The 13047-nt window shown below is 53.0% G+C and overlaps 1 protein-coding gene across 1 annotated transcript; it reads right to left on the bottom strand.

Moving 5' to 3' along the window:
- Window positions 1–2350: 2350 nt before the first annotated feature.
- On the bottom strand, window positions 2351–10570 carry WWTR1 (WW domain containing transcription regulator 1; the record flags this gene model as incomplete). Its single annotated transcript, XM_010151164.1, has 4 exons — window positions 2351–2535; window positions 3380–3492; window positions 3763–3887; window positions 10377–10570. Coding segments are annotated over 4 exons (617 nt in total), but the record flags the coding sequence as incomplete, so codon positions are not given.
- Window positions 10571–13047: the final 2477 nt, after the last annotated feature.

Below are 13047 nucleotides of genomic sequence, written 5' to 3'. Positions count from 1 at the left end.
GCACGGGGGGAGTCACGCAGAGTCCCACAGCTCGGCACGTCACGCCGGCCGAGCTCCCGGTGCCTGCCCCAACTCTCACTGTGCCAGAACTTCCACTCGCGGCAGCACACGCCCCGCAGCAACCCAACACACCGCATTTTCTAACAACCTCGGGTGAGCAGCACCCGCTGACCCGCGCTGGAGCTCCGGCCTGCAGCCAGGGTGACACGTCCCGCCCCAACAGTGTAGTCAGGCCAATCCTGCCGTGCCGACGAGCCGGCATCACAGCCAGATGCCAAAACCTCCGGTTCTTTCACCCCAGTCAGCGCGTCGCTAGCGAGCAAAGCCTCGGGACCCTCTCTCTTTCGTTCAGGCCGACAACCTGAAGAACTCCGAGAGAAGCTGATCAGAATCGCAGCAGCACTGCTCAGCCCTGCCCGGTCCCGTTCGCTGGAAAGGGGTTTCGGCTGTCTTACCAGCTGGGGTTAGCAACAATGACTAAAAACCCAACAAATTACCCCTCCAAGAGGGCGAAACACAACGCCCACTCAGCAATTCCATCCTGCGCAGACCCACCTCCGCTGCCACGCCTCATTTTCCATTAAAAACCAGACACAAACAGAGCTGCTTTTCCCTATGAAATACGACGTCACGACTGTAGGTCTTTGCCTTCCACCTCTTTTCAAAATCTGGGGTGTCTACTCCTTAGCTGCCACCTCCTGCAGGCATGTACACCCAGCAGCTCAGGCCTGACGGGGCAGGCTGCTCACGGCACGCTGGCGCGTCCTTCCCTGCACGTCCCCGACTGCCGCCTCCCTGCCGCCACGCGCCTGTGCTTGCTAGGTGACCCTTCATCTTCCAGACCTGCTCCACATCCCCACCGCTTCCCCTCTGGCCTTCTCACCTGCCTTCACCCAAGAGACGGACAAGCCTTGAGGGACGGGTGTTGTGCTGCAGGGGTAAGATCCTGTGAGGTGTCACTAGGCCTGGCAAACAGACGTTTCCACTCAACGCTCCATCTCTTCCCCTCCCCATGCAGCCTGGATTAAGCCTAGGGAAAAGTTTGAATGCCTTTCATAAAAAGGTGTAATTTCATTATAAAAAGCTTAAATTCACAGGTTATAAATAACATCATTTCAAAATATTTCAGAATTTTAGGACTTGATTTGCATTTCGGGGAACTAACTGCCAGGTTCATGGTGCTGATGCCTTCTCAGTCCCAAGCCTGGGATCGAGGAGCGCTTGCAGCACAGGCAGCAGGTCGAACGCCGGGGCACACGCCCGTGTCCTGCGCAGCGACCGCGGGGAGCGAGCGCCCGGCGCACTACGCGACTTCACGGAGGAGCTGTGACGCTGCCTTAGCGCCGCCCTGACCAAGCCGTCCCCTTTCACCAGCACAACACACGCGCTTGGACGCTGCCGGTGAAGCACCTTACTCCCAGCAGTGTGAGCAAGGGGGTGCCCCACGACAAAGGATGTTAACCAGGTGTGCCACGTTCCCCAGACCTGATTTTAAAAGCACGTTTTTGCACTTAAGGTATTTGTATATAAAAAACTGTTTGTTCGTGTGTTACAAAACTGTAGTGCTTAATGTAAGAAACATAAAAATCTAGGACTTTTTAAAAAAATGCTTGCTTATACTACATTGCTTTGTTTAAAAAGGCAGCAGTCAGTACCAGCCTGGTTTGGTTTGCACCAATACTGCAGTGTAAAAATGTTGCTCAACAATTCTGGCACTTTTGGGTCGGAAGTACTCATTTTCCAAAAACTATACAGCAATATACTGACAAAAGAGCCTGCGACAGTACTGTTTGTGCCTTTACAAACATGTAAGGCAAGCTGTTAGGGCTGCTACAGACCAGGTTTCATCTCTACTCCATACAGCACTTTTACTAAGAACGAAACGACGGCGTAAGAAAAGCTGCTGCTACTCTTGGCACAAGCCCAGCAATAAGCCGCTCTCCGGGTCTGACGCTGTGCGTTCCGAACACGCGACCCGCGAAGGGTCTGCGATGGTAACGGCGGCGTAGGAGACCGGAGACCTGCCCAGGCAGCACCCACCCTCCCTCCTTACAGCCAACATTTCCGCCTGGCCGGAGCAGGGAAAGCCGATTACAGAAGTGTGAAGTAGTGGGCTTTTTAAAGAGAAAGTATATGTGCATATATGTGTTTTTATGTCTATATACCTATTTTATAGTTAAGTTAGTGTCAATCAAATCCAGGCAGAGATTAAACTGACCAGAACAATGATGCCACAAAAGTCACTAAGGCGGTAAGCTGTGTCTCTTGAGCACTTTCAGATATTCTACCTTTATCTCAAGAGGAAAAAGAAACCCTGAATTGCATCGTCGGCCGAATCAGCACCGAGTGATTACAGCCAGGTAAGGAAGGGCTCGTTCTTGTTGAGTACGGACTCCACGTCGTTGAGAATAGGGATCAAGTCTTCTGACTCCAGAGTCCCGAGATCAACGTTTGTTCCTGGAAGACAGTCGAGGAAATCAGGGAAGCGTGTTTGCTGTGGATTTATGTTCATTGCAGTGGGTGCCAGTGATTCTCCTAGAAAAGCAAAGAAGAACTTTTGAAATCCCAATCTCTGCTTGTGGGTGATCTAAAACACCACAACTGGCATGAGAACTAGACACCTCCCCCTTCCCATAAGCCCTTGTGAGCACTCCTGTCCTCTACACATTCTGTAACGGCTGGGTGCTGTGCGGGGGCGTAACTGAACGAGTGGGTTCCAGCAGTTCAGCTCTGCAGCATCACAGGACTTCTTTCCTAAACCACTGTGAAACAAACATGCAAATCTTCAGCAGAGAAACCTTTCACCCTTCGCGTCATCTACAGCTTCCGGTGACTTCGCAAGAGCGCGAGAAAGGGCTGAAAATGTCACTGTCTGGAAAAAAACTTGTTGGTTTCCAAGTAATTTATTTCAGTATTTTAAACACCACAAGGACCGATGCAAGAGTAAATACACCCCAAAACCTAAACTAGCTGGACACATGCTGCTAGCTACATACTAAATCCAACTCTGCCGGTGTGAGAGCCCTGCTGAGGAGACCAACTTCCCAGAGTGAGAACACGGGGATCGAGAATGTAACCCCAGAGCGGATTTTTACTCCTCCTACCTTGGACTGTGGCGTGAAGCCTCAATTACGGCTCATGTTTTCCAACTTTGGTTTATTTTATTTAATATCAGTCTAAGGTGAAAGGGTAGAAACTGGATCTCAGGTAGAGTGTCGAGGCATAAGTGCCTTTAGGTGTCTCCCCCTCCAGTCTCAGTCTGTTCTCTCGCACAGGAAAGCGCGACGTGACTGTTGAGTTGTGCCATTATCAAACACTACAGATTACAACACAACGTTATTCGTATCGTTACACTTCACGGTAAGTCAGAGCACTCTACCTGTATCCATCTCATCTACGTTGCCGAGGAAGTCTTCAGGTGTCGTCGGTATACTGTAGCATCCCAGTCCCAAGCCACTGTCCGTACTCTGCTCCCGGGAGTGGTACGGCCCGCTACGAGTTGAAAACACCAAAAAGTCTCAGCAAACAGGTTGTAGCCGCAGTCCCTGACAGTGGTGTCTGACAGAGACAGCTCCGTGGGTCAGTGACTGGTTACGTACTGAGCCACTACGCATCACTCAGCTGCTGCCCACCGAGGCGGGCAGGTCACAGCAGCCTAAATACAGAGCAGCTCCAGAGAGGCCACTCAAATTCAGAAATTCAGCTCTGGGAGTGTGGAGGAGGCGGGAGAACAACTGCCTAAGGAAGAGGAGACGAACTTGCCTGTTCAAGAAGGGATCGGATCCGTTATTTGTAACAGGCCTCATGTCTTGTGTCATGGCAGACGCAGTCGGAACCGGGGCCATGCTCTCCGAGTCCATGGGCAGTTGTCTGCACAGAGCAGCTTCCTGAAACGGCAAACCAGGAACAGCGGGGTTATTCCAGCCCCTCGGGGGTACCGCAGCCTCGCGACAACTGCACACGTGGTACATACGCATCCCCTTGCTCAGGAGCGTCATTCTAAGCGAGGTAACCGATGACGGTTCACGTCAGCGCGAACATCGCAATGCGGCAGACAGCGTCCTTTGGCACCACCGCAGCCCCACCACACAGCTCCCACCACAGCGGGGGCCGGTCCCGCAGCCCCGCCACCGGCAGAGGTGCTGGGCACACGGAGCCCATCAGCACCATGACCCCCAGAGCACCTGCCGGTTGGAACCGGCCCGCTCCTGCGCGAGGCAGGCCACGAGCGCTCACCCCAATGGCTTCACGTGGGTGACCATCCAGCGAGGGGCAGGCCTGGGCAAGCACAACCGCCCGCAGAAGGGCTGCACCCCTGCAGCCTTGCTGGCCGCAGAGATAATCCCCACAGCATCACACTGTCACTTCGGACACCTCGTGCGTCCCCTCGTCGTGGACCACCGACGGGCCCACACACGACCGCCGGCTTCTGGGTGCCCGCCTGTGCGGCACAGGGCAGCTACTCCAGCTGCAGGTCCTCGCGTGCCTGCGAGAGCCATTAACCCTCACATTACAGCCCCCGCTTGCTGTTCACGGAGCCCACGTTCGCTGCGAGCTGGAGCAGCAAGAATAGAACCTACGGGCTCGAATGTAATCGCCCACGGCTCTGCTGCAAACAGCTTACCCAAAGGGAAACCGCTCTGTTAAAAGTGGTGCAAAAGAGATGGAAGCCAGGCGCAGAAACGATGCGAGTGGCTACGGGATGACAGAGCCTGCTGTACACCTCGCCCAGTGAGGTGGACACTGTCTTTAGGGTGGCAGTGGAGCAGTGGGAGCCAAAGGGAACTTGTTTTCAACACGCTGCCAGCCTCACCCCTGTGAAACAACCCTGACATCTAGTGGTGCAAGGTCTGTGCGAAGGTTGGCCGGCTCCACGCAGTGTTCAAACACACCCTCAGACCTTCCAACTGCTTTCTGCCCAGTTTACACAACCTCACTAGGGTTTTTCGGAGGAAATATTTCGTTGGAATCCCAGCAGAAACCTTCTCTCCACTGGCTCAGTCAGTCATTCTCCTAAGCGCAGAAAAGATTAACATGTTTTTGAGGCTAGAATATTGTTTTTCTATGATTTCAATTGTTTTCTTCACTGAGGAGGACAGTTCTGGTCTCTTAATGAATAATATAACAGATCTTCACTGGGAATTAACATAGACTGGTGCCCACTAACGCAGTGTTTCCTTTCTGATCAAATTATCAACACATCCACTGATAAATAATGGTTTACACTGGATGGTGCAATGATTTAGCAAGTGATTCTTAATCGCTTGCGTGTGACAGCTGCTGCCTGTCACTGCATCTGCCACGTGTCAGTTGTAACAGTGATGCTTCTCCTTACCATTAGATCAGCTGAAGTCTGTGAAAATGCCCAAACCTCACGAAATGGGCAGACTGTGCCTGCACGGAGATACCCGAAGTATTGTTTTATATTTAAGAACAGCAACTGCAGCACAGACAAGGCTAATACTGGAGAGACAACAAGAGGGACAGAGAGAAAAGTCAGCCAGAAGGGAAGAAATACAGAAGGAGAAAGGAAGAGAGAAAAAAAGGCAGGCAGAGAAAATGAGGCAGGATATACTTAGCTAGGGGGTTTTTAAAGTCCAGTGCAGCAATGAAGCTCATGGTTTTGATACTTGGGCAGTGCATTGTCCAGTCTCACCGGGCATCTCTGCACGCTAACGACGATAAGGTCAGAAGAGGAAAAAAAGGGAAGAAAAGTGCCTTTCCCCTGGTTTGCCAACAGGGAAAACACGTGTGGGCTATCATTCTGGTTGCTATTATTTCTAGACATTGAATGCTATTGCTGATAGCTTAGCATCCTGTTCAGGATCCACTATCTGCCTCTTCCGGAGTACTGTGACTAATCCTGGTTTGATGGAAATGCTTTCTCTTTGCATCTCTGCACGTGTTACTGCACTGGAAATACTGCCCCAATATCCCTCTTTCTACTGCAGGGGCAATGGAGCATTGGAAAGGGTTTCCCAAGGAGGCTGTGGCATCTGCATGGAGACTTGGAGATGCTCCAAACCCGCCCGGCTGCAGCCCTGAGCAACCTGCTGTAGCCGAACTTGCACTGGGCCGGGCCGTTGGGCCAGACAATCTCTGGTTCCAACCTCAACCGTCCTGTGGCTCGACGAACCCCAGACTGGCCATGTGCACACAGCAGCTTTCTGTACAAAACCTGGCTTTTCCCTCTGGGACAATCTTCTTGGTAATTGCTTGCCAGCTGCCACGCTGTTTGTGTTCAGTTCGGACTGACACGCCTCAGTACAACTGCACGGTGCCAAGCTAAGCCTGGACAACTCTCGCCCGTAGGAGCTGGTGGATAACCTTTTCTGTATCCGGCACCTTCCAACGACCATACGGTACCAACCAGTGTCTCAGCTTGTTGGGGAGTGTGCGTGGGCACGCGGCGGGGTGCGGGGAGAGCTTGCCAAGCTCCCTTCTCGTGGAAGAGAGAAACTGAACCAAAACACGCTGCCCGGAAAAATGCTAAAGCTGAGAAGTGGGTAGTACCGATGAAGCAGAGGTGACGAGGGCGAACAAGCAACTGTTCTGCCAGAGAGCAGTGCCGAAGGCAGTCGCGGAGAATCACGTGCCTGAGGAGAAGAAAGGCCATTAGTTCAGGGTGTGTTTGTTGACAATTAGTAGGTGGATTCGCAGCAAGAGTTTTGAAACTCTGTCATTAAAAATGTCAGATGCCTAGCAGGGACGGTGTACAGTGCCTCGTGTTTCCAAAACAGGTAGCGACGCACTGACAGCCTGAAGTTCCAAGTAATTAATTTGACATAATTGTTCTGACTCTGCTACCAAAGGCAGCTTGCTTTTGAGACTGGTGAATTCTACGGCTCAGAAAGGCTTGGAACAGCCCATGGCTTTCCACAGCCATGCAGCAGTGCTGGATTTAAGACAAGAGATGTGTACGAATGAGGCAAGGGAAGGTTTCCAAACAACACTGAGAAGTCTGTACAGTTCCATGGAATTGTTTTTAAACACAGAGAGAGATAAACCCCTTTTTTATGGAACACATTTAACTAAATGATCACAGGAAACATGAGGCTTTTCTCATTCTTCGTGTCATCCTTCCTCCTCTGAGCTCCTTACAGAAGCACAACACACCTCCCCTCCCTTAAGTCCGTGATTCCTCTGGCAGCTTCCCAAACCAGCAAGACACAGGCACTCGCTGAGATTTCTCACCCTCAAACTAACCACAAAACGCAGCTGCACATAAAATCAAAGGACATTACCAAAAGCACGGGGAGTTCACCAGGGAAGTTCACATCTTTAACCCCCCATGAAACAAATGTTCCTCCTCTCACACTGAAATGCACAGAAATAGGCAATAATTTCCTTACAGTTTTCACTCCCTTACACGCTGACTCGAAAAATGACCAAATAAACATCACTGGAAAGAGCAGAGCACTTCCTACATCTACTGCTGCCTGCTTGCTCCACCGCACACCAACCAGCCAGAACTGCACCGCTACGTAACGTAGGTCGATACGGACACAGGGGCTGTGCTGCAAGGACGCTCCTCCCAGACCAACCCACGTTCCAAGAGGAGGTTTATCTAACGCGGAGCGAGCCACTCGACCGCCAGTGCCAGCGTGTCTTGTGAGTGCCAAGAGCCCAGGGGCGATGCGCAAACCCTCCGCTGCAAACGTGGTCTCGCTGCACTGAGCGGGCCTGGCAAGTCAGGTCGAACCTCTCCTTGTTCCACGTTCCACCAGAAGAACTCTCTGCCGACGCAGTGCCGGTGCCACGTCAGTGAGCTGCTACGACCGCCCTCGGGACAGCCACCAGGAGCCCAGCGACACCCACGCAGGTTTTGCTGTGGGCCAGACACCCGAGCAGGCGCCAAGGGCGAGCTTACCCAGGCCAAGCCGAAACCCGTTCTCCTTCAGCGGCAGCCACAGGCCTGCTGGCCTTGCTGCAACCGTGCCCGCTCTGTACAGAAGGGGCACAGGCGGTCCCTGCCCCCAGCAAGACCCAACGGTTCTTCTGTGTTATACTGCGGGGCGACAGACCTGAAACACTGGCAACCTGTGCCTCTTACTCTCCATTCCCTGGCGATTTCCTTTGCGGAAGGAGCTCGGAATAGACTACGCAGACCAAGCGCTCAGAGATCACAGTGCTGCTGTGCAGCAGGCTGCCTGCCCTACGGCCGGTAAGGTGAGCAGTCAGCCACTGGAAGCGGATTTTTGTTAAGCTCGGAGGTTTTTCACAGAACTGCCTTCCACAAACAGGAGAACAGGAGCGCTGCCAAGCGTCCGTGCGTCCTGGGGCACTGGCCTTACCGCTCCTGCACAGGGCCAGCAGCCCATTCCAGGAACGTTTATCTACTATGTGACTTACACAGGCCTGGCAAAGCAAGGCAATTTGTGAGCTGAAAAGCCTCCACCGATCCAAGGATAGAGTCCTTAGTGTGAGGAAGAACCTCCTTGCTCTGAGGGTGCCAAGCATGGGAACGGGCTGCCCAGAGCGCTTGCGGAGTCACCTGCTCTGGATGTTCAAAACCCCCGGGATGGGTCCCTGTCCAACCTGCTGCTGCCACCGCTAACTACTTCCCTCTCCCAGAAGCTCTTGCGCAGCGAGCAGATCCTCCCTTTTCCTTGGGAAAGCTGACAAAACCCACCCCGTAAGAACGGAAAGTAACTCTCGGCAGAATGAGAGACTGAGGATGGGAACGCTGAACCGGAAGCTGTCGTCGGGGCCCCCAGAGGGCTGCCCTTGCGTGCACTCAGCCTGCAGCTCCGGGGGCTTCACCAGTAGACAAAGAGGAGGGCAAAGAAGGAAACATTCCCTCGGTGGAATGCTTCCAGAACCGCATATTCCTGCCCGCTGCGTGTGCGGCTCCCCCCCAGCAGCTGTGCCAGGAATGGCTGTGGGCAGCCAGCAGCTGCTGCTGGGCTGAAAGCAGGTCTGGGACCCACCAAAAATGCCTCCCCCTCACCCCACCCGCCTGCATCTCCTTGCAGGCGCTACCCGCAGGGTGCACACTCGCTCAGCGTGTTTCCCGTCGGTGGTTGCACAAGGACAGCACAAGCAGGGCAGGGCGAGGGCAGGAGAAACGCTGATGGCTCCAGAGGGATTTGTCACATCCTTCTCAGCTGCCAGGGCTCGGGGGGCTCAGGTTACTGGGAGGGAGTTCTGTTGAGAGGGATGGGGTTTGCATCTTGCTTTCCTCAGGTGGGAAGTGCGTCGCTCCCTGGGAGCCACAGCAGCTCTGACGAGTGCGGTACCGACAGTGGTACTGCCCAGCCGTAGCAGCGCCGAGCTCGGGCGCCATGGTGCGGGCGGTGCCGGGCACGGTTGGAGGCTTGACGGCCCAGCTCAGCTGCGGAGTGCATGCGTGCATTAATGTCACCATAAAACACCGGTGGGAAACCAGCAGGGAAACCAGCCTGGGGTAATGGCACAAGTGTTCTGAAGCTTAATGTGCTCTTGCCCTGACAAACAGAGCCAAAGAGAGTAAAAATAGCCAAAGGCGCTGCCAGCACGGTGCCAACTGTGACTAAGCTCATACCAGATACCCCGCTCTCTTCCCACACCCATCTCTATCATGCTCTGAGCTCTTGAGAGTGAAGGGGAAGGTGTGCCCCCACCCTGAGCTCAGCTCTGCACACACAGGTGATGTACCGTAATGTAAGGATAATGAAACCGAACACGGACACAAGACGTCTGTGTCTGCACAGTTTCCAGACTCAGGTTTAAACCACAGAAGTCAAAACTAGCCCTTGACACAAGCAGGCCAAAAAATACAGGACCTCTGGGGGAAACATGTCTCCCTTTCACTTCTGTTCAGCGAGAGCACTGAGCACTTGCTTAACTTCGAGTGTGTTGTCATGGCTTAGGCCCATCGGCAACTCAGCACCACGCAGCCGCTCGCTCACTCTTCCCCCGGTGGGAGGAGGAAATACAGGGAAAGGCTGGTGGTTCGAGACCAGGACAGGGAGGGGTCGCTCACCAGTTACGGTCACGGGCAAAACAGACCCAATATGGGGAAGAAAAATCAACATAATTCATTACAAATCAAAAGAGTAGGGTGATGAGAGACAAAACCAGATCGTAAAACCTCTTCCCCCACCCCTCCCTTCTTCCCGGGCTCAGCTTTGCTCCCCATTTCTCTCCCTCCTCCCCCCCAGCAGTGTAGGGGGACGGTGAATGGGGGTTGGGGTCAGCCCATCACACGCTGTCTCTGCTGCTCCTTCCTCCTCGGCAGAATGAAACGTTCTGTTTATATCAGCTTTTTTACCCTTACTCAAAACAAGGGTTAATCTTGACATAAAGTAACAGAGCTTCCAACTGCACCTGGTAAAAACCTGGATGCATGGAACTAAAGGCTCATGAACAAAATGAAAGGGTATCCTTGGTGTTACCTGTCGCAGTAACTCCTCCTGACGCATTCTGATCCGCTCCCTCTCCATCTGGATTCTCTGGAGCCTCAACTTCTGCTGCTGCTGCGCGGTCAGAGCGCTGGGCAAGTTCAAGAGCCCTGGCTGCAGGGCCTGGAGGGAGCGGCTCTGCTGCGCCATGGCTGGGCTGGTTGCGATTTGGTGCTGGTGATTCATGACTGCGGGAAGAACATAAACCTTGGTTGGTCAAGTGGAATTGTGTTTCACGGGAAGAGCAGGCCTAGGGCTCGTGCTACTCGTTTCCAGGCCACAGTTCTTAGAATTACTGTACCTCCAGTGGCTGAGATAACTACTCCGCCTGGCAAGATCTGGTACCAGTAATTGCTTGACACACCATTTTAGCATTCCCTATGGGTATAAAATGCGAATAGTTACAACACAGCCAGTGTTCATATTGGTCCCGGGATGTTCAGGTATCTCCCCGCGGGTATGCAGGAAATGACACGCAGGTTTTTTAACTGAAAACTCCTCTGCAAACGGGTGCCTGTACCCAGCAGTAAGCTAGCAACAATGCTGCCATCTTAACGCTTTCCTTGCTGACAAATCTACACTGATCGTTGTAAGAGTAATTCCCAGCCCAAATGAGCACTGCGTCTGGTTCCCACCAGCGCGCCTTTTCCAAACGGCCTCAGCCATTCCGTGTTCCAGGACGCGGTCAGTGTGCTACTTACCCGACTTCACACCATGGGAATCACTGTCAGCAGCAAATCAGTGTAACTGCAGATTCCCAACACCTCATACCTCCGCGTTCGTTACCAAACTCAGCTAAAACCTTTACCGCAAGGACTCGTGGGTGCGGCCATATGGGGTTGATGGTGGGACCGGATGGTCTTCTAGGCCTTTTCCAACCCTAGTGACTCTGTCACTGCCCGAATTCACTGCTGCTTTAAACTGCTGCGTCAGGCAAGAACTGAGCTTAATGGACCCCTAACAGCAAGCCTGTGTGAAATCAACCCAAAGAGATGCCAAGTCCAGGCCTGGCATAACTCCTCTCAGGAGTTACCTAGCTCGGGTATGGCTGAATCTACAGTTCATGGTTTCATTTGCCAACGGTCGGATAAATTAGAGCTGAAGGTGTCTGATTCCAGACCCAATTTGACACAACAGAGGGATGCAACTCCCTGGGCTCTGGAAAGGCATCGCCACACTGGAGAGTTAACGCCTTACAAAGGAAACCAGAATAGTCCTTTGCACATCTGAGTACCAACCTCAGTGAGGTACTCAGACCTGGAAATGACCCATTCCTTCCCCACCCTTGGCAGGATATTCAGAAGGTTTGTCTGGGGAACAACCCAGAGAGGCAGGTGAGGAGAGGGGCTGTCTGTGAGCAAAGCTGGGTGTACCCACAACACCCACCTCAACTCAGCTGCAGTCTTGCTGCTGCACAGTTCCTGTTGCTCAGACTGTTGACGTCACTTATATCAACAAAATCTTTGCTGCTCAGACATCAAAACTGTAAATGAGAGTGTAATTCGCTGCTGGATGGGTGGTTTTCATCTGCTAGGAAGGACACTGCGAGCGTTTGTGTAGCTCCGCAGCCACAAAGCTCGAATCACGACGTGGCACCTTTCAGAGCAGGTCCATCGGCCATGGGAACGGGGCCACTCCTCCTCCCTAGAAAAGTCTCCCCTTCAGGAACAGGCTTGGGAAAACCAGGAGGAAAGAGACAGAGGGGAAACTGCACAGCCCCCGCTCATACCTCCTTTTCATTTGGCGTAAAATGTACCGTTCCCAGCAATGCAAACTCACTCCTCCTGAGAGCCGCGGAGCAAACAGTTCCTGCTCCTTCCCACCTTCACGCTTCGGTACAAACCACGCGCGGTACCTGAAGCCAGGCTGGATTGCAAGTGGTAGCCATGCACTGCTTGACAACTTCACGGCCATGGTTACTCGGTGCCTCTGCTATATAAACTCCTCCCTTCTCCTTCGCCGGCTGACCTGTGCCCACGCTGCATCACAGCGGAAATTGTACGTGTGGAAGGGAAAGAACAAGGCAGCAGGAAAATGCTGAGGAACACTTCTACCTGAGCTATGGCCCCCAGTAACCACCCAGGTCGCTTCTCGTGGGGATGGACAGAGTACCTGGGTGCAATGAACTCTACATCTTGGGGTAAATCACCTTTCTTGCAAGCAATACTACCCACTGTTACAGCCCGTCACGGAGCTACCGGCAGCTCAGGACAGGATGATGTCCTGTAAGCAAACTCAGGACATGTGGTCTGCTTTTGTGAAGTCAGCTCTAGTCTCTGGGCACACGCACGCACACGTACAATGCGCATTAAGTTAATCTAACCTAGCCTAGACCAAATAGTAGCTGGAAATAAAACCACTATGAAACACGAGACGGGCAGGCGATTCTTTCCATTATGGAAACCAGAATGAAACCCAAAAATGAGGGCATTCTGCAGCACTTCTCACAACAACTGCTGCTTTCAACGTGCTGAAAATACACCCCAAGGGTCAAACGTTACGCAGGCGGCAATAAGCAGCTGGCTCTGGGAGCTCGCTGAAGAGCACCTCGTCCTGGCAGGTTCGCCAGCATGTGCTGGTCCCACGGAAATTACGATGAGCAAGCCTCTCGCTAGCCTGTTAAGTTCTGGGGCTTTCCTCTAGCACCATTTCACACATGACGGCA

This window comes from Eurypyga helias, unplaced genomic scaffold, assembly GCF_000690775.1.
Source record: "Eurypyga helias isolate BGI_N326 unplaced genomic scaffold, ASM69077v1 scaffold36084, whole genome shotgun sequence".
NCBI classification, from domain to species: domain Eukaryota; kingdom Metazoa; phylum Chordata; class Aves; order Eurypygiformes; family Eurypygidae; genus Eurypyga; species Eurypyga helias.
Note: the sequence above shows the minus strand (reverse complement) of the source record. Positions and strands in the feature narration are given on the sequence as shown.